This window comes from Trichosurus vulpecula, chromosome 2 (assembly GCF_011100635.1).
Source record: "Trichosurus vulpecula isolate mTriVul1 chromosome 2, mTriVul1.pri, whole genome shotgun sequence".
In the NCBI taxonomy this organism is placed as follows: domain Eukaryota; kingdom Metazoa; phylum Chordata; class Mammalia; order Diprotodontia; family Phalangeridae; genus Trichosurus; species Trichosurus vulpecula.
The window spans coordinates 125,343,555-125,365,385 of record NC_050574.1 but is presented as its reverse complement, the minus strand read 5'-3'; the positions used below and the strand labels follow the sequence as shown (position 1 = coordinate 125,365,385).

The 21,831-nt window shown below is 40.5% G+C and overlaps 1 protein-coding gene across 1 annotated transcript in view; it reads right to left on the bottom strand.

Annotated features, from left to right (window-relative positions):
- FCHSD2 (FCH and double SH3 domains 2) overlaps nucleotides 1-21,831 on the bottom strand; it is a 359,064-nt gene that overhangs the window by 33,270 nt on the left and 303,963 nt on the right. The window contains exon 13 of the mRNA XM_036745787.1: nucleotides 7,482-7,643. Coding sequence (XP_036601682.1) covers nucleotides 7,482-7,643 — 162 coding nt within the window. The remainder of the gene's footprint in view (nucleotides 1-7,481; nucleotides 7,644-21,831) is intronic.

The window sequence follows — 21,831 nt, the reverse complement described above, 5'->3', positions numbered from 1 at the left end:
CCTCATGGAATGCATGACAGAAAATGCGGAGTGTGTTGCCTGTGTGTGTTTTGCCTCCTATCAGGATGTGAATTCCTTTGGGGAGGGAGACAGTGTCTCTTTTGTCATCTCCTCTCCCTCAGTGAAGAGCCTTAAACAGAGGAGGCAGCTAATAAATACTTGTGGAATGACCTCTGTAGTACTGACAGGAGTGAGTCAACGTCCATGTTCCTTTACCATTTCATAAGTAAACAGACTATTATTGTATTTTAAAAATAATTATCTTCTTCTGGGCAGTGTGAACATTTCCCAATTATGCTGTTAATACATAACTGTGGTCTTAACCACATTTTCCAGATGGCACCAAATTCTAATGTGATGACTGAAGCCTTTGTTGGCATCTACAATGGAACAAATAATTTGGTCCCCAAACTGTGTTTCTTCCACCAACTTTTGAGCCAGCTCCATGAGGAGACCCTGCCTGCCCCCTTCTTATTTTGTCTACTGCTCAAACTGAGAAGTAGGAAAGACGAATATCAGGCCAGCCCCAGGCTACCTTGGGCCAACATGCTTCCCTTCAGTTCTAGACAAATTCCGATTCCACAAGGGGCCTGCTCAGCATAGAACACTGAGCTATACGCTGAGGTCCATTCAAGCTTACCTAAAGCATGCTCCTTGCCCTCACAACACTGGGAAGTAGTGGGACAAGACATGAAGAAAGAGAACTAAACAGAGAATGCTAAAGGAGAAATGCATTAGAGTGGTACAAAGGGCAATGGAAGGTCTGGGAAGGAAGGGCTTGATCAGCAGAGGAAAATATTTCAAAATGTAGGAAGAGCTGTGAAAGTGCAAGCTTGGAAGGACTGAGCTGCGGGAGAGGTTGGGTTCCCTTCACAGACGAAATTATCTGCTTTAGCAGAACACTTTGGAAGTGAATCCAATGGGAGGAACGGAGCTAGCTGCAAAGAGAACAACAAGTTCCAAATGACATCTGTCCCCAAATAGTTATTCTTGGTTTTTCTTCTCACTTGGTCTGTCAAAAGGCTCAGATCAATTCAACATAGTTTGGCAAACATCAAATGCCTACTATGGTACTGTAGGGTTGTGTTCTCAACAACAGGGAAAATACAAAGAAAACCAATATGATTCCTAATTTTAGAACAGTTAAAAATTTTATAAATTTTCCTCAGAGCAACCCCATGAATGGGTAATGCAGGCATTATTCTTCTAGTTTTACAGGTGAGGAAACTGAGGTGCAAGAGAGTGATCTGAGCAGGGCCACACATCTAGTAAGGGACAGATTGCAGACCCCATCACTTCCCCCTCAGAGTCTCAGTTTTATCATCTGTAAAACAGGGATAACACTTAAACTGCAAACATCAGAGAGTCGTGAGGAAGATACTTTATAAATAATAAAGAGCAATTATACAGCATATTATGGTTTGCACAGCTCTGTACAAATGTTATATCATTTGATTCTCATAACAGCCCTGGGAGGGAGTTGCTATTACTATCCCATTTTACAAATGAAGAAACTGAGTCTGAGAGATATTGAATGACTTGCCCAGGATCATATAGCTACTAAGTGTCTGAGGCAGGATCTGAATTTAGGTCTTCCTGACACCAAGTCCAATACTCTACCCTCTGCACCACTTAGTTGTTTTACAACAAATAATAACTCAGTAAGTTGGTCTCTACCTTCATACAGGTTATGGTCTAATGAGGGAGATTAAGACCTAGACACAAACTAAAATATGACTTAAAATATGTGATAAGCACATAAGAAACCTACCAAGTGCCATGAAAGGTTAAAGGAAGGAAAGAATTTTTGACTGCAGAGCAGTTTGGGGAGAAATCAGGGCAGGATTCTTGGAAGAGGAAGAGTTCAAAAGAGGCGTGAGTGGTTGGAGGTGAAAAGCAGAGGGAAAGGACTAGGTGAGAAAAGAGACAGGAGCAGGACATGATGGGGTATATTGGGTGGGTGGGAGTTGTTTCACTTTAGGTAGAGCAGAGTCCATGGACATTTTAAGCTGAGCACTGCATGGAGCATGAAGTTGGAAAGGTCTATTTACATCTGTGTGAAAGCAAATGAATTTGAACTGAATAACACGGAGGAAATACGGGGAAACTGAAAGAAGGTTTTTAACCTCCTTCATTTCATAACCTTCCAGTTTGCTCAAGCACTGGCATTTATCATGGTACTGAGCCAATCGCTGTGTGTCAGACTTCAAAAGGGAAGAGTGATGAGAAGTTCTGGCTTGTGTAGAAGAACGAGGGTGTGGCCCGCAAGCAAGGAAAAACTGACGGAAAGCACTTGAGGAGAAGTCCAGGTAACGACCCCTTCCAGACTCACCCAAACCAGCAGAGAGGCACTGTTTATGATGGTGGGTGCATGGTGAAGGGAGGGCAATCTAGGGCACAGGCCTGGTCTTGATTGGCCTGTAGGCCGGATGCTGTCAGAGAGACCTGCACGTGCTTAGGAAAACAGGACGATCAGAATCAGAGAATCAAAGCTGGAAGGGGCCTCAGAGGTCGCCTACTCCAACTTGCAGCATGAAATTCCTTTAGAACATCCCTGTCATCCATCAGTTATCCCTTATAGCCCTAAATTTATAATCCTACAATCTACCTGAATAGAACCTGAAATGATAGGAAATTCACTACTTTCCGAGGAAGTCCAGTCCTTAACACTGGTTTTTTTTTTGTTTTGTTTTGTCAGGGCAATTGGGGTTAAGTGACTTGCCCAAGGTCACACAGCTAGTACATGTGTCAAGTGTCTGAGGCAGGATTTGAACTCAGGTCCTCCTGAGTCCAGGGCCGGTACCCTACTCACTGCACCACCTAGCTGCAGTCCTTAACATTGAACCTAAATCTATCAACCTATAGACTTTTGTCACTGGTTTGAGTTCTGCTCTCCGGGCAGTCTGCCTTCTCTTCCCCAAATATTTATAGACTGAGATGCTTTTCAGCAAATCTTTTTTTTTTAATCCATCTAAATATCTTCAGTTTCTTAAGTTAGTTCTGGTACGGTTGGTCTCCAGTCCCCTCACCATCTAGGCCATTCTTTCCTAGAAGCATTCCAGCTTGTCAATATCCTTCCTAAAATGAAGTACCTGGAACTGTCTGGCATATTCCAAAGGTGGCCTTATCAGGGAAGGGGAGAAGAGCTGGATCATCACCTCCCTCATCCTGATCATGGTTCCTTCTGACTCACAATCAGCTGGCAGGAGAGGATTGTCACTGCGGCATATCACTTGTCAAAGGATAAGAAACTCTGGCTTAGAGGCTGGTACTTATGCAGCCAAGAACACAGGTCTGATCAGGGTGGGCAGCTAGTTGGTGCAGTGGATAGAACACTAGGCCAGGAGCCAGGAAGACCCGAATTAAAATCCGGTCTTAGGACACTTAGCTAGCTGTGTGACACTAGCCGAGTCACTTAATCTGTCTGCCTAAGCTTCCTCATCTGTAAAATGGGGGTGATGACAACAACTACCTCTCAGCACTGTGGGAACCAAATGGAAGTGCTCAGCACAGTGCCCGGCACAGCACACAGTAAATGCTATATAAATGTTAGCTATTATTTACAAACGCATTTGACTTTGGCCAGGGGTCTTACAAATGTACATTGTTGGTCCTGAAGAAGAATTACAAACAAAGGGTCAATTGTAAGTGCAAACCTATCCCCACTAGCCAGAAAAGTAAATCAAAGAGCAAGCCTATAGAAAGCTGGCCTGGTGCCATTGTCCTGTACATGAGACCTGTCCGTGGCTAGATCAGCTTTTAAGTCTAGATCCATTTCTCTAGTCTTCACTGAAACTTGGATTCCTATAGAATTGGAGAGAGTTTAAGATTTATTACGGTGAAAATATTTGTAATTACTATTGTCAGCTTATCGGAGTCTTGTCAGGGAAGCCATATGAATCTAATAAAAATCTTAGAACATCTAACAGAAAGGCTAATAAACTTTTCAGAAGGAGAACACGTAGAGAGGTCACCATTGCTTTCTATTATCTAAAAGGCTGCATGAAGAAGAGTGCTGGTATTAGAGGAATTTGCCTCCACAGGGCAAAACATGATTACAGCAATGGCTTTGGACTCAGAGGTCTGGGTTCAAATTCCACCTGACAGCATGGCACTGACCTATGTGACCTTGGGTAAGTTGTGGAATCTCCTTGGGGAGAAGGATTAGAGGTATTAATTGGAGGGAACTGATCGATCAGCAAGTATTTATCGAACATTCACTATGTATCAGGCAAATACATCTGATAGTAGCTGTATGGCAACAGGGAAGTCATTTAATTTCTCTGAGCCTCAGTTTCTTCTGTAAAACAGGTACACTGACAACCTGGAAACTCTCTCTTGTAGGGCTACTGTAAAGGTTAAATAAGATAGATAACGTTTGGAAAGTGCTTTGTAAACCTTAAAGTACTATATAAAGATCAGCTATTACCACAACCAATAGCAGTAAATCAGAAGATCTGGGGTCAACTTCCTGACTCTGCCGTTAAGCTAGCCTCAAAAGCCTGGACCAGTCATTTTGCCTCCAGAGGGCAAAATATGATGCAGCAGAAGGGCAATGGTTTTGGACTCAGAGGTTTGGGTTCAAATTCCACCTGACCTATGTGACTTTGGGGAAGTCATGGAACCTCCCTGGGGTTCAACTTCCTCAACTGTAAATGTTGGGGTTGTATTAGGTGGTCTACGAGGTCCCACCCCACTCTAAATTCATGACCTTAAAAAGTGACTGCTCAATGGGACTTCGTGAGCACTGGTGTCACTGTCCAATGGAGCAGCTCCCTCAGCAGGTGGCCAAGGAGAGGCCAGATGAGCAGCTGTCAAGGGTGCTGCGTGCTTCAGACAGGGGTTGGACCAGATGCTTTTTGAGGTGCCTCCTTCTTCCAATGCCAAGATTCTCTGGGAGCCCAGGCTGGCATGATGTTGGAACTGTAAGAAGAGGGGCATCATGCTAGTGTGGAATTTACAGTCATTAGACCCAGGCTTGAGTCCTAGCTCTAACACTATGTGATCCTAGGCGAGTCACTTCAATTTTCTTACCTGTAAAATGGGAATAATACTATTTATATTCCCTACAAGGCAGAGTTGCTGAAGAAGTGTTTTGTAAACTTTTAAGGGCTACAGAAAGCTCTTATTAATGCCAGAAAAGGACGAAAGGGCAAGTAGGACAGCTTGGAAATGCAAAATTAGATAAGCATTTTTTTCCCTGGGTCTTTTCATCCCCTATGGTGGTCTTTTTCCTGGACTATCTTGACCAGTAACCGTCCTGGCCTAGAGAAACATAAGTTAAGCTGCTGGGCTGAGGCACAACCATGGCAAAGGTCCCAGGCTCTCTCTAGCCCACAGCCAGGGTAAACTACACAACATGAATGAATAGGAGATGCCACACCCCAGTAATGGGAAGGGCTCATCCATGGCCCAGAGCCCTTGGTCCTGTGAAAAAGATTAAAACAAAAACAACCCTCCCTTTCTCCCAAGCTAAGTTGGCCACTGACTTGAGTCTGTAGGAGCTGAGTCAAAAAAAGAGCCACCCACTAACATCATTACAGCTAATAGTGAATTAGAAATAAATCTGACATAAAGTCTTCCCACAGACATTCAAAGCCAACAAATGTACACCCACATGGCAGTTTTATCTTTCATCATGCAAATGTTCTTCCAGCAGGAAAACAAACTGGATGTGAAGATGACAAACCTTCCAGGAATTCTAATTTTGATATTTGCTTGATTTTTCCAGTAAGGGCTACTGACAACTGAATGGTATGGGGGAAAAAGAAGTAGTAGAAAAAGGACAGGAGAAATGGGATCCTGTATTACTAATTGCTGAGACACTGTGGGCAAGTCACCTCTGTGGGTCTCATTCCCAAATGATGCTTGTTGGATTTCAGGACTGGAAAGGACTTAGAGATCACCTGGTCTAACCCATGATGACCCACCTGAATTCAGAGAAGAAATGGAGGCTCTGAGAGGCCCCAGGTCATGAAGCTGGACTCCGACCTATATAGCATGGCTTGTTGTACTATTATATATGACTGCATCCCAACAGTTACCTCAGAGGGATTTGTATTATGAGGCACAAAGGAAATATTATATGTAAAAGTGCTTTGAAAAATGCAATGCTCACATTTTTTCAGGTCCTCAAGATTAACAAAGAGCTTTTTAAACAAACAAACCAGTCAATCGATATTATTTTTGTACAAGAGAAGCAGCCTAGTGTAGCAAAGTGATGAAGTACTGGGTTCAAATCCTGCTTGATGATTAGCTATGTGCCCATGAATCAGTTGTAATGCCATTTTGAGCCCCAAGATTTTTTAAATCTGTAAAATAATGCCTTTAATATCTCCAATTGAGGGTTACTGTAAAGTTCAAACAAGGTGAGTGTACAGTGCTTTATAAACTTTCAAGTCTACTATTAGAATCTGGGTTGTACAGTGAATAGAATGCTGGACTCAGAATCAGAAAACCCAGGTTCAAAGTCTACCTCTGATCTGGACTACCTGACTAGCTGTTTAGCCAGGAGCAAGTCATTTAATGTTTCTGAGCAACAGGGGACTCTTGAGACCATCTACTAAGTTACATGGTTTGTGTTAGTAGATTTCACCAATCTATTAACTAATAGATCATTGATGTGTTATTATCTTCATTGTCCAAGGCCATGTGCACGAAGACCTGAAGCTGGGACTTCGAGCAGACCAGCCTCTTGTGAGTCTCGCCTCAACCCGCCTTGCCCCCAGGCAGTCTCTGCTCCTGGCACAAGCACCTCCTGGCATATGAGGCTGAGTATTACTCTCTGCCTATGCTATATCTGCAGCCTTGGAAACAACTACAGCTCCCATTCTCATGGAGCTTTAGGGCTCACAAAGCACTTTTCTCTGCATAATCCTACCAGGAAAGTGGGGTAAGGATTATTTTTAATAGATGAGAGCAAATGCAGGTAGAGGTTATTATAACCACTCATCAGACTAACAGTAATGAGAATCACTGCCACTCCCAGAAAGCACGGTGGGGGGACAGGAGGCCGGGGTTGTGTCTGCATCCATGGCAGGGCGGGTCACTTTGCTCCATTTAGTTCCAGTTTCCTCATCTGTAAAATGACAACACTACCTCTGATCTTCTTACAGGGTTATGGGAGCAAGTGTCTTGTAGATTTTAAAGCATCAGCCAAACAAGAGCTACTACCATGTATTACTACAGTGTTCCAAATTTTATAAACATTTTCCCTCAGGGAAGGGAAAGGAAGGGAGTGCTCATAATATTACTGTCCATTTTACAGATGAGAAACAGAGGCTCAGTGATTGGCCAAGGTCATAAGGGCAGCTGAGATCTGAATGTGAAATCCCTCAGTTTACATTATCCTGAAGCTCTCTTTGCTTTTCCCACCCTGCCTACTAAGCAGTTTGGGCCCCACATAGCAATAGCAGCAGCAGCAGCAGCAGCAGCAACTAATAAGAGGAAGACCAGTCAATTATGGAAGGGAGAAACAGTACCAAGTGCAGGGAGCCATTATTGGCCACTGCAGGAAGGCTGGCCCAGCGTTCATTTTCCAACTCCTCCATCACTTGGTTCATTGCACTCTTCAGCCACGTGTCTACAGAAACCCCAATCTGTTTCAGGAGGTCTAGGCGTGCTTCAGCTTTCAGCTTAATTATCTACGGAGACAAATTGAGAGAAGAGGATTAGAAAATAGAGCAATTATTTTGTTCTTGCTTGATGCACATTTATATTCCTTCTTAACTGCCTAATATTTAGTGATGATGTATTCTTGTTGGCTTCTTTGTGTTTGTATCCCAGTGCTTGGCATATAATAAGCACTCAATAAATGCTTGTCAATTAAACTGATTGGTCCATCACCTGGTGAAACAACTCTTGTGGAGACATGACCCATCAATTGTCTCTGCAGGTGCTATTGTCACTGCCTCTTCCAGAGCCACAGCTACCCAAGACTAAGCTATTCCAAAGTCTTTGACACTGTCAAAGATTCAACATCACAAACTGATTTGATTTTTTTCAATGGAAACAACACTATAGAAGGTGTGTTATCATTTGTATTGTATCTTAGGGACCACGGGGTATTTCCATTTGCCGGGCAGTTGAGCCCCGCTCCCCGATCTGAATTCTCTCTCCCTGTCAGAGTGAGAGCTCCTGACTCAACCAGCAACTGCCCAGCTTTTCTATTTGTATCTTTAGTGCGTTGTAAATTGTTCTGCATATAATAAGCACTTAATAAATGCTTCATCCATGCATCACTTTCTGGTCTACTAATCAGAGTAGACTCGTGGCTGTCAGTGTGCCTCTTTGGCAAGGAAAACAATAATAGGAGCTCACCTTTCTATAATGCCTTCAAGTTTGCAAAGTACTTTCCACTGAGGCAAGAGGTATGAATATGATGATCCCCTTCTAACAGATCAGGAAGCTGAGACTTTGAGGAAACCAAGTGACTTATGAGAGATCACACAGCTATTAACTGCCAAATCCAGGAGTTAATCATAGGTCTCCTAATTCCAAGTTCACTTCCCAACTGCTAGAATTGAGATGAACCAAGAACTCATGAAACTTCTAGAATGCAATGACAGCAAGATCCTGTTGCAATATTTGTTCTTTTTTGCATTGGACATAGGATTCATTGGTCTTTCTCAGTCCTCATCTTTCTCAATCTCTCTGCAATGTGTAATTTTGTTGACTACTCTCTCTTCCTGGATTCTCTTTCCTTGGGTTTTCTTTAGATTTTTGTCTCTTGATTCTCCTCCTACCTGTCTGACCACTCCCCAGTCAGTGTCTTTTGCAGAACCATCATGTACAACATACCTACTGACTGTAGGCACACCCTAAGACTCTGTATTATCTCCCTTTCTCTTTTTCACTCCCATACTTGGTGACCTTCATCAGCTCCCAAAGGTTTACTTACTATGTCTATGATTCTGCACCGGCCCCCCCCCCAAGTTCTAGTCCTGTATCACCAACTACTAATAGAAAATGGCAACTTTGGGTAAATCTTAAATGTAAGCTTATATGAGAGCTGGAAGGTAACTCAGAGGCCATACAATCCAATCCATATGTGAAATATAGACTTCCTCACCAAAGTCTTTGAGAAATGCATATATGTGGGATTCAGATGCTGATGCTATATTCCTGACTCGTTCCCTGGCTAGACATTCCCCATTTGGTCTCACCCCTAGTGGAACTGGCCTAATTCACACCAAGCACTGTATTCCAGAGAACTGATGGACAGTGTTTTATATGAATGGGGTTACGGGTGAGGGGAGGGGCATAAAAGGATATGCTGGCTCCTTCTTCCCCAGGACCTTGAGTATGAAACCATGTCCAAGAAACATTGTCATAGTCCAGGGCATCTGGAAGCAAGGTGTTTTCTACCTCCTTTTGACCTAGGAGAGCTCTCTCTTCTCTTATAGGTCCAGGTGACAGGAAATTTTAGCTTAAATTTATTTTTTAAATTTCTTAAAATTGTTATATACTTACTGTTAGTAATGACTTTCTCAACTGCCCTTTCTTCTTTTATAATCGTAATTCTTTCAATACTTGTCAACACCACATAAACTCTTCCTCTTTTGTTTAGCCTCACTGATCCTCCCCCACTCATTTGCTAAGAGATTTTCCATTCTCAGACTACAAACAGAACCCTGTTTACACCTTCCTCATGTTCCATGTTCTAGTTTGATTTTGTTGTTATTGTCGTATGTGTACATTATTTTCATTACTGGAACCAAAGACCCATTAGGGCAGTAACTGTAACTTACTTATTTATCCTTATAATGATGATGATAATAACTCATTTACACAGAACTTAAAGGCTTACAAAATAACCTTAAGCAACAACCCAGTGAGGTAGAGAGTGCAAAGAATTATTAACCCTATTTTAGAGAGGAGGAAACTTGAAATTTGGAGAGGTGAAGGCCACCTCAGAATGATAATCACAGACATTTCTACAGGGCTTTAAAGTTTACAAAGGGCTGAACACAAATTATCTCAAATCCTCAAAGTAATCCTATTAGGTAGGTACTACAAGTACCCATTTAACAGCAGGAAAAACTGAGGCTCAGAATGGCTGAGAGAATTAGCATGAGATCTTCCAGGGGATAGATAGCCCTTCCAATACATTCTCCTAAGACTTGCTTTCTTCAGGCTAAAAATTTCTTGTTCCTTCAACCAATCCTCGAATAGCATGAGTTGGAGGCCTTTCACTATCTCGGTTTTCCTCCTCTGCTGTGCTCTGCAGTTTAATAATGCCCTTCTTAACATGTGGAGGCAGCCCCAAGCTAAATGAAAGAAGGGAGTGAGTGCCAGCTCCCAAAGGGCACCAGGATATTCGTGGTAGAGTCAGAAGGAGAAATGGTAATTAGGAATTGTAAATTCCTAGGGGATCAGTGAATAGGCCATCTCAGGGATCATTATTTATGTTTGGCCTGGAGAATACTTAGGGGGGACCATGCCAGCTGTCTTCGAGTACTGGAAGAGGGATGAGCTTGTTCCACTTGGCTTTGGACTGGGCTTCTTACCCCTTTGGCAGTATGGGGAAGCCTATGGACAACTTCGTAGAATAAAGTTTTTAAATAACTGATGGAAATGTAAAATTTCAGTTGGAGAGGTTAGTAAAAATAAAGATGTAATTTTTTTCCATCCAAGTTCTTGGACCTCCTGAAGTTTATTCACAGATTGAGTCTGTGTACCCCAGTTAAAGAAACCCTGCTCGAGAAGAGCAATGGAGGTAGACAGACAGCATGGTGCTGTGGAAAGAATACTGCATGTGGATCAGAGGAACTAAGTTCAAATCTCAGCTCTGCTACCACCTGTGTAACGGTAGGCTAGGGTGGGGAACTTGCTGCCTTGAGGCCACATGTGACCTTCTAGGTCCTTGGGTGTGGTCTTTTGACCAAGTCCAAGTTTTACAAAACAAGTCCTTTTATTAAGGGGATTAGTTTGGTAAAGTTTGGATTCAGTCAAAGGGCTGCACTTGAGGGCCTAGAGGGCCACATGTGGCCTCCAGGGTACAGGTTCCCCACCCCTGCCTTAGGCAGATAACTGGTGGCTCACAACTAAAGCTTTGGGTTTTTACATACCAAGTTCAATCATGTGAGAGTTTCTCATATATATCTCTCTTAGCTCAGCCCTCCAACTAAGGTTGCCCCTAGCAACATCAGAATCTGGCTTGCTTCCACCCTTCATTTACTCCTGGGAACATAAAAATCTGGCTGGTGTCTAGGTCTCCACAGAAAAAAGTAAAACATTCATACAAGCACTTAGGCTAACATAACAATGAATATAAGCCAGGCTTTATTCAGCCCACAAAACATGTGAAAGACTTGTACCTGAGCCCACAAAGGACCAAGACAAATCTGCTTCCCTCTGCAGTGAGCTTCAGCTCCCCCAGGGACCTAATATAAATCTCCAGACTTCTGCTTCAACCTTGGGGTTAAGTCCCCCTGTAAAGGAAAAGAATGTGGGGTGTCTGGAGAGCCAAGTGAACCCTTCCTGCACTGAGTTTAACTGTCCTGTAGCCCCTTTGTATTACCCCGGGGTTGAGGTTCTCCTATAAGGGAGACAAACTTGGGGTCTGTAGAGAGCTAAGCTCCCCATCCTTCTGAGGAACTCTTGCTCTCCTAGGATATCACTGAAGGACTGGAGGTCTAAGTCCCAAATCTCAACTCTCCAACTGATTAACTATGGGCAGGTCTTCTCACCTGTTGGAGATTTACTTTCTTCATTTGTAAAAACAAGGTGGCTGGATTAGAGGGCCAGTGTGGTAGAGGGTGGCACTGAGTGCCGGACCTAGAATCAGGAAGGTCTAGGTCCAAATCAGGTTTCTCATACTTACTAGGTGTGTGACCTTGAACAAGTCCATTTAACCTCTGTAAGACTTAGTTCTCTCATTTATAAAATAACCATGTGTAATATCAATTAAGTTGGGTGTGTTTGATTGAGCCTTACTAGGTGCTAAACCCCAGGCCCCAAACCCCTATCTATTAGGTGCTAAGCCTATGTGGTGTGAATTGGTAACGAAGGTGGGGCTCCAGGTGGGGCCAATGAAAGGAGGTGCTAACTCCAGAGCCAATAGTAAGAGCCTAAGTTCTGGTCATTCAGATTACATTTGATGACGTCTGAAATTGTATAAAAAGAGAGAACAGAGTTATCTGCTTAAGGCTCTCACTCTTGGAGGTGTGGGGCTCTGGGCAGCTGCTCTGAGGGCCTTCCAGCTGAACTCAGATGTTGATGGTTTTCTTGGTAACTATGAATTGTATTTGGTCTGTTTGTAATTTGTATTTGCTCTGAAGTTCAGGGTGCTGGCATTTTCCCCTGAACTAAGTGAATGTTGCTTGTATGCTAGACTAAAGTAAGATTGTTAACTCCTTAACATTGCTTTACTTAGTAAAGCAGATCAAAAGAAACTGGGCTTGTAGCATTCTGCGAGCTGGTTGTTGTTGGTTTTTCACCCCCACAGCAGCTGCTAGCCAGATTGGTGAAAACACAATGATAATGCTTATAAATCCAATCTCACAGCACTGTTGTATGAGGCTCAAATGAGATTATATGTAAAGTGTTTTGAAAACCTGAAAGCACTATACAAACTCTAGTTGTTACTGTTAATGTCCTTATTTATTATTATATGATTTCTAAGATCCTTTCCAATTGTAAATCTATGATGACCTTGATTATCCAATCAAGATGGTGAAGCAATAGGTTTTCAGAGAAGCAGTTTCTTTATATAACCCCCCAAAAATAACAAAAAGAAACAACAAAGGATAAAAAAACCCACAAGAAAATAAAAATCAACCAAAACAGAAAAAAAGAAAAGCAAAGAATACTGATAAAATGAAATTCAAAAAACTTAACCACAACAGAACTAGCTAAAAGACCAGAAGTGATAGATGGAAAATGAAACCATGCAAGAATACCAAGAGAAGACTCCAAATGGCTAAATAACACATTCAAATAAACTGAATAAGAATAAACACCAAAGAGAAAGTCACAAAAGAAACAGAGAGCTCTAAGCAAAACAAAATTTAAAAAAAATGGGGAAGAAATTAATTTAGAATCTAAGATTGCTTTAAAAAGATCAGCAAGTAATAATGAAAATGAGCAATATGGAGAATATAATAGAAAACCTGATCCTATGATACTTGTTTTTTTAAAAATTAAATTAAATTTTTTTGGTTACACTAGAGTAAGTCACCACATGATACAAATAAATAAATGTAAATATATATGTGTAAGTAACCATACTATGTGTACTTCCATTTATCAGTTCTTTCTCTGGAGGTGTATAGCATCTTCCTCCATGGGTGCTTTATAGTTTATTTGAGTATTTGTAATAGGATAACTTGGTTGTTCACAATTGTTCTTCAAATGATATTGCTGTTATTGTATACAATGTCCTCTTGGTTCTGCCCATTTCACTTTTTGTTATTTCATGCAGGTCTCTCCAAAATCAACCAGCTCATCATTTCTTACAGCACAGTAGTGTTCCATCACAACCGTATACCACAACTTGTTCAGCCCTTCCCCATTGATGGGCGTCCCCTCAATTTCTAGTTCTTTGCTGCCACAAAAAGAGCTGCTATAAATATTTTAGAACATATAGGTCCTTTTCCTTTTTCCCTGATCACCTCGGGAAACAGACCTAATAGTGATATTACTGGGTCAAAGAGTATACACAGTTTTATAGCTCTCAGGACATAATTCCAGATTGCTCTCCAAAATGGTTGGATCAGTTCACAGTTCCAACGTTGTATTCATGTCCCAACTTTTCCACATTCCCTTCAATATGTCATTTTCCCGTTCTACCATTTTAGACAATCTGGCAGGTAGGAGATGATAATTAAAAGTTGTTTTAATGTGCATTTCTCTAGTCAATAATGATTTAGAGCACTTTTTCATAGGACTATACAGAGTTTTGATGTCTTCACAGAAAACCTGCCTATTCTTTTCCTTTGACCATTTGTCAATTGGGGAATGATGCATAATCTTATCAAGTTCTCTATATAGTTGAGATGTGAGACCTTTATACAAGAAACTGTCTATAAAAATTTTCCCCAATTTTCTGCTTTCCTTCTAATCTTGGATACATTTGTTTTATATGTACAAAACCTTTTAAATTTAATGTAATCAAAATAATCCATTTTAGATCTCATCTCACAATGCTCTCTATCTCTTGTTTATTCATAAATTCTTCTCCTGTTCATAAGTCTGCTGGGAATGTGTTTCAACTTCTTCTAGTTTTCTTATGAGATCTAGGTCATGTATCCATTTTGACATCTTAGTAAATGGAATAAAATATTAATCTATACACAATTTCTGTCAGACTGCTTTCCAGTTATCCCAACTTTTTTTTTAACCAAATAGTGCATTTTTATTTCAAAAGCTTAAATCTTTACATTTATCAAACACAAGGTATTACTATAATCAATTACTACTCTGTATTATATGTCTACTCTGTTCTACTGATCCACCTTTCTATTTCTTAGCCAGTACTAGCTAAGTTTTTATAGTTATTGCCTTATAATATAGTTTAACATCTGGTACTGCTAAAACCTCCTTCCTTTGCATTTTTTCACTAATTCAGTTGATATTCCTGACCTTTTGTTCTTCCAAACCAATTACTTATTTCTTCTAGCTCAATAAAATAATTTTTTGGCAATTTAATTGGGATGGCATTGAATAGGTAGATTCGTTTAGATAGAATTGTCATTTTTATTATATTAGCTCTGCCCAACCATGGACAATTAATATTTCTCCAATTATTTAGATATGACTTTATTTGCATAGAGTGTTTTTTAATTATGTTCATGCAGTCCCTGGGTTTGGCTTGGAGGGTATACGCCCAGGCATTTCATATGCTCTACAGTAATTTTAAATTGTCTATCTCTTAATATCTCTTTGTGCAAGATTTTTTTTAGTGATAAATAAAAAATGCTAATGATTTGGGTTTACTTTATATCCTACTACTTTGTTAAAATTATTGTTTCAATTAACTTTTTAGTTGAATGTCTGGGATTTTCTAAGTACATCATCATATCATCTACAAAAGGAGATAGTTTTATTACCTCACTGCCTATTCTAATTTCTTCAATTTCTTTTTCTTTTCTTATTGCTATTGCTAGCATATCTAATCCAATATTGAAAAAATATTGGTGATAATGAGCACCCTTGTTTCACTCTGGATCTTAGTGGGAAGGCTTCTAGCTTATCCCCATTACAATAATGCTTACTGATGGTTTTAGGTAGAAGCTTCTTATCATTTTAAGGAAAAATCCATTTATACCTATGCTTTTAGTGTGTGTGCGCATGCGTGTGCACGCACATATGTATTTGAGGCAATCAGGGTTAAGGTGACTTGCCCAGGATCACACAGCCAGTAGGTGTCTGAGGCTGGATTTGAATTCAGGTCCTCCAGACTACAGGGCTGGTGCTCTATCTACTGTGCCACCTATCTGCCCCCTCCCCCAAAGTGTTTTTTACACAGGAATGAATGCTGTATTTTGTCATACAATAGAAAGGGAATAACAGTCAGTCAGTTACCACAGGTCTGGGCCTTTCCAAGGTTTCAGGGTATTCCATTTCATGCCACTGACTCCTCAGCAGTTTTCCCTTACAGAATTTTTCATTGTTAGCTAATCTGAGGTCGACAGAAAACCTGCTTTGGATTTTCCAAATTGGAGGTTCCTGCCTGACTGATTCAGGTAAACCACAAGATCTCACTTTTGACTTACTGAAAAGTTCCTAAGCAAAGGGACAGCAGCCACTCTGATGCATGGCCTCATTCAAGAGACAATAAAATGAGGGTTAGGCTGGGCTAACTCAAACTCCAGAACCTATGACCTTCCCAATAGGTGACTTTCTAGATTATGTTATGGTTCAGAGCCTTCTATATATTTACTTATGTGAATCTCACCAAGAGTGCAAGTATTTCCCCACCTTACAAAGGAGGAAATTACCTGAGATCACACAGCTCTTAAGTGGCAGAGCTAGGCCTTAAAGCCAGGTCCTCTGACTCCAAATCCAGTGCTCTTTTAATTATACTAAATATCAAGTACTTAACTGTAATTGCTTCTTTGTAACTTTGATCTTTTTGAACTCCAACTTGGGGAATTTCACTCAACAGAAGCCAAGACTACATCAACTAGGATAACCTTTAGAATGGGGTTGTTAATGTTATTGGTGGTTTCTGAAAATGATTATATAACTATTTAAAAAAAGTAGGCCTATCTATGTCCCCAAGGCCAAAAGTGAGTAACAGGATTAGTTATCTGTGTTCATGGTTTCTAGTCCCAGTTCAAAGGATCATAACATCCTATAGATTTAAACCTGGAAAATATCTTAGAAGTTATCTGGTCTAAATTCCTTATTTTACAGATGAGGAAACTGAGTCTTAAAGAGGTTAACAGATTTGCCTGAGGTTATATAGTTACTGAATGTTTGAAAAGGGATTCAAGTCCAGGTCTTCCTCATTTCAGTCCCAGCACTCTATGATCTACCTGCTCTGGCACTCAAATAGTTCTGTACAGGCAAAGCACTTAAATAAACACCAAGAGACTTTAATCCATTGCTTGGAGTGTACATTTTCTGTACTTTTGCCTCTTAGAATCCCTAGTTTCCTTCAAGGCTCAGCTCAAGGGCCACTTCCTACATAAAGATTTTCCTGACCCCCTAGCTGCTACTTTCTATCCCCCCAAATCACTCTGTATCTATCTCATATCTACCTACCATACTTACCTTCCAGATAGGTGGTACAACAGATAGTGTGCCAGGACAGAAATCAGGAAGACTCAGTTTCATGAGTTCACCTCTGGCCTCAGACACTTATTAGTCAGACACCACTAAACAACAGCAACCACCAACCTACCTATATGAGTATGTGTATCTTCTCTCTGTATGTATGTATGTATGTATGTATGTATGTATGTATGTGTTTGTATATGTATATGGCTAGAGGTCAAATATATGAGGTCAGGGATTGTTTTTGCTTGTATCTTTATTCTTCTAATTCCTAGTAATACAAAGTAGCTAGCAAAGAGTAGCTACTCCATTAATGCTTGCTGATTGATCGATCTGTTGTGGTGGTTGCTGTACTCTCTGTGGGAGCAGAGCTTGTGTCTAAGTCAGAGTTTCGAGCTGAAGGAGATCTTGGAGATCTAGCACCAACACACTCCTTTTACAGAGGAAGAAACTGAGGCAGTGAGGAAAGGAAACTAAAAAACACACCCAGTGAGTTAATGGTAGAGGCAGGCCTATAAACCACGTCCCCTGATACTCCTTCTAGGACCTCAGAAGCGATCCAGTCCAACATGACTCTTCTAAAAGAGTTTGCGGATCTATTTCTTTATGCCATGCTGACTTTTACTGATCAATAATAATACTCTTATTGACTTTCTCTATTGATTGATATTTTCCAAAGCAAATTCACATACATTAGCGCACTCGACAGCACTGAGGTACTTAGAATGTTTGCTGCTATCATTAATCTGTCTAATCCAATGCTAAGGGTAAAAGGTTCATATAACAAGTCTTGTACTTTCACAATTTTTCAAAATTAAAAGTCAAGTTCAAAAAAGAATGAACCATAAATAGTTAAAACAAGTCTCTGCTTGCTCTTTTCATATCTGGAATTTAAAAATAATTTATTAGTTTTCATTTTCCACTAAAGTCGTAATCCAAAGCTACTTCAAGGTTTGGAGGTTACTCTGTGTTCTCAAAGGCCTTGCCAGAAAGTGGCAAGCTCTGGCAGGTTCTTGCCAACCTATAAAGGCTTCAAGTATGGACCCAGTGACTGCCTTGGTCTATCAGATACACTAGAATTAAGTGTAGGGGAATTCATTATCATTGCACTGGCCACCAAAATCTGATTTATTTTGTCCACAGCAGTTCGTGAAAGTGCCTGTTAAGGTGTAAAATCCTTGAAATCTGTCAGTGGAGAGAGGAAGAAGACAGGATATATACCAATGAGGAAAGGAGAGAGGTCAGGGATGGATAACTAGATCTAGGAATTAACTGCAGTAGCTGAATACACAGCTGAAGAGATCACCAAGTGAGCTAATATAGAGGCAAAAGAAAAGCAGACTTGGTACAGCACATCAAGGGGACACTCCCAGTTAATGGAAGTTATGTGGATGAAGTTCTAATAAAAGAGACAGAGAAGCATTCAAACAGTTAAAAGAAAAACCAGGAGAGTGCGATGCCACTAACACCCAGAAAGGAAAAATTACTCAGGAAGAGAGGGAGATAGTCTAGAAAAATAAGGTTTGAGAAAAGGACATTAGGTTTGGCAATTAAGAGGCCACTCGTTACTCCGGTGAGAGCAATTTCAGCTGAATGATGAAATCAGAGGTCAGACTACACAGAAGGTTTAGAAGAGAGTGGGAGGAGAAGGAGGTATAGATGGCTTTCTCAAGGAGTCTATTCAAGAAATAGAGAAGAAACATAAGATGACAGCACCAGAGATGGTTGGATCAAGTGAGCAATTTTTAAGGATGGGAGCAACACTGGCATGTTTGTAGGCAGAAGGGAAGGAGATAGGACACAGAAACTGAAGATTAGAGAAAAAGTGGAGATAACAGTAATATCTGTTGGAGAAGACAGGAGGGGCTGAGGATTAGACCAAGGTCCACATAGATCATATTTTAACCCAGGGTCTATGAACTTGTTTTTTTAATTTATTTTTAGACTCATGATGGAAAATGCTATCCACATCCAGAGAAAGAACCACAGAGTCTGCCAGCTTCTGGGATAAGAACTCATTATTTGACAAAAACTGCTGGGAAAACTGGAAAACAGTATGGCAGAAACTGGGCATAGACTAACATCTGACACAGTATGCCAAAATAAAGTCAAAATGGGTATAGGATTTAGGTATGAAGGCTAATACTATAAACAAATTAGGAGAGCAAGGAATAGTTTATCTGTCAGATTTATGAAGAATGGAGGAATTTAAGACCTAATAAGAGATAGAGAACATTATGAAATCCAAAATGGTTACATTAAATTGAAAAGTTTTTGCACAAACAAAGCCAATACAAGCAAGATTAGGAGGGAAGCAGAAAACTGGGAAGGAATTTTTACAACTAGTGTCTCTGATAAAGGTCTCATTTCTAAAATATATAGAGAACTGAGTCAAATTTACAAGAATACAAGTCAGTCCCCAATCGATAAATGGTCAAAGGATATGAACAGGCAGTTTTCAGAGAAATTCAAGCTATCTATAGTCATATGAAAAAATGCTGTAAGTCACTACTGATTAGAGAGATGCAAATCAAAACGACTCTGAGGTACCACATCACACCTATCAGATTGGTTAACACGACAAAACAAGAAAATGATAAATGTTGGAGATGTGGGAAAGTTGGAACACTAATTCCGTTGTTGGTGGAGCTGTGAGCTGATCCAACCATTCTGGAGAGCAAATTGGAACTATGCCCAAAGGGCTATAAAACTGTACATACCCTTTGACCCAGCAATACCACTTCTAGGGCTGTATCCCAAAGAGATCATAAAAATGGGAAAAGGACCCCCATGTACAAAAATATTTATAGCAGCTCTTTTTGTGGTGGCCAAGAATTGGATATTGAGGGGATGCCCATCAACTGGGGAATGGTTGAACAAGTTGTGGTAAATGAATGTAATGGAATACTATTGTGCTATAAATGATGAACAGGAGGACTTCAGAGAAACCTTATATGAACTGATGCTGAGTGAAGTGAGCAGAACCAGGAGAACATCATACACAGTAACAGCCACAGTGTGTGATGACTGACTTTGATAGATTTAGCTCCTGGTTTCCTTCGAGTCTCAGCCAAAGTTTTACTTTCTACAAGAAACTTTTCCTAGTCCTCCTCCATCTTAGCACCTTCCCTCTCAGACTTAGTCCCAATTTATTCTGTATATATTTTGTTTGTGCAGGGCTGCTTGCATAGTGTCTCTGCATTAGAAAGCAAGCACTTGAATGTGAACTTGGTGGAACTAATTTTATGTAAAGTTTGGGCCCATTCTCCCCATAAACCAGAATGGTATAGGGGAGAGAATGCTCCAACATGTTGGATAGGGATGGTTGCACTTCTGTTCTTGCTATATCTTTGAAGTAAATATTCCTTTGTAAAAGCTAATTGACGTTAACTACTTAAATGGAACTGGGTAAGTAATCGCTGGCAGATAATAGTGGAGGTGAACACACTGGAATGTGGGAATAAAGCAAGAGTATTAGAAAGAGACACCTTCGACCTCTCAGGAGTATCCCTAGAATGCTGAGGAGGTGTAGCTGGCCTTGTCCTGGAAGAGTGAAGCCAGAGTATGTAGTACAGCTAAAATCATCTAGGTCTGTGCTTGGCTTATTTAACAGCCTCTCTTGAAGACATGATTCTCCAGAGAAACTTGTCTTTTCTCATTCTGTTAGAATATAAGCACACTCATTATTTGACCAGTTCTAATTGCTCAAATGTATTGAACTTTGAGGGTTTTCTTCCTTCATGTGTTTGCATTTCAAACTTTTTACTCAACAGAAAAAATATTTTTTTGGAGGCAATCGGACTTGCCCTTGGTCACACAGCTAGTCATCAGAAAAAATTTAAGATCTGGACAGCTAGGTGGTGTAATGGATAAAGTGCCAGGCCTGGAATCGGGAAGATCTGAGTTTAAATCCAGACTCAGAAACTTACTACTTGTGTGACGCTGGGCAAGTCACTTAACCCTGTTCGCCTCAGTTTCTGCATCTGTAAAATGAGCAGGAGAAGGAAATGGCAAAACACTCTAGTGCCTCTGCCAAGAAAACCCCAAATGGAGTAATGAAGAGTCAGACATGACTGAAAAACAAGTTAACAACAATAACATTTGATCTCCCTTATAGAAGCTGCTATTTAAGTGTTGTGGTTCCTTAGTATTTGGACTCTTATTGCCATTTACGATATTTTTTCTTTGCCTTGGAAACACCAGATTTTAGCTATAACATTTCTGTGTGTTTTCAGTTTGGGATTTCTTTCAGGAGGTGATTGGTGGATTCTATTTTCACTCTGCCTTAACAGACCCAGGCAGTTTTCTTTTATGATTTCTTGAAATATGGTTTCTTAAATTAGTTCTTTTTGATCTGTTTTCTAGGTCTTTTTTCTTTTTAGAGAAAGATGGATGGGGCAGCTAGACAGTGCAGTGAGTAGAGCACCGGCCCTGGAGTCAGGAGGACCTGAGTTCAAATCTGGCCTCAGACACTTGACACACATACTAGCTGTATGACCTTGGGCAAGTCACTTAACCCCAAATTGCCCTGCCTTCCCCCCTTCAAAAAAAAAAAGAGAAAGATGGAAAATGAGAAATCATAACTTTTCTTAAATGATGGAATGTGCCTTTTTTAATTTCATGGGATCACAGACTTTCAGAGTTGGATAGAACCTCTGAAACCATCAAGTTCTACTGTATATAAGAAATTTAACCATCTACAATATCCTTAAAAAGTGGTAGTCTAGTCTTTCCATGGATACCTTCAGTGCCAGGAAGCTATCTACCAACTCAGGACATTCCACATCTCTGACTGTTAGGAAGCTTTCTCTCCACCTCTCTTTTCTCTACCCAGTGCTCCTAGTTCTACCTTTGGGGACACCAAGCAGATAAAAGTTTGATAATTTTCCATTCAAAACCTTCTTAACTCCTTTTAAGACTATTAATGAATCTCTCTATCACAGGCCTAATCCTTTATGATTTGGTTTATAGTCCTTTCTCTCACCTTGTTATCTTTCTCTGGTACACTGTAATTTGTCAATGCCCTTCCTAAAATATGGCTTTCACAATGTGTGGTCACATTTGAAGAGCCATCTTTCATATCCATCAATCATCAATAGCTAACAATCA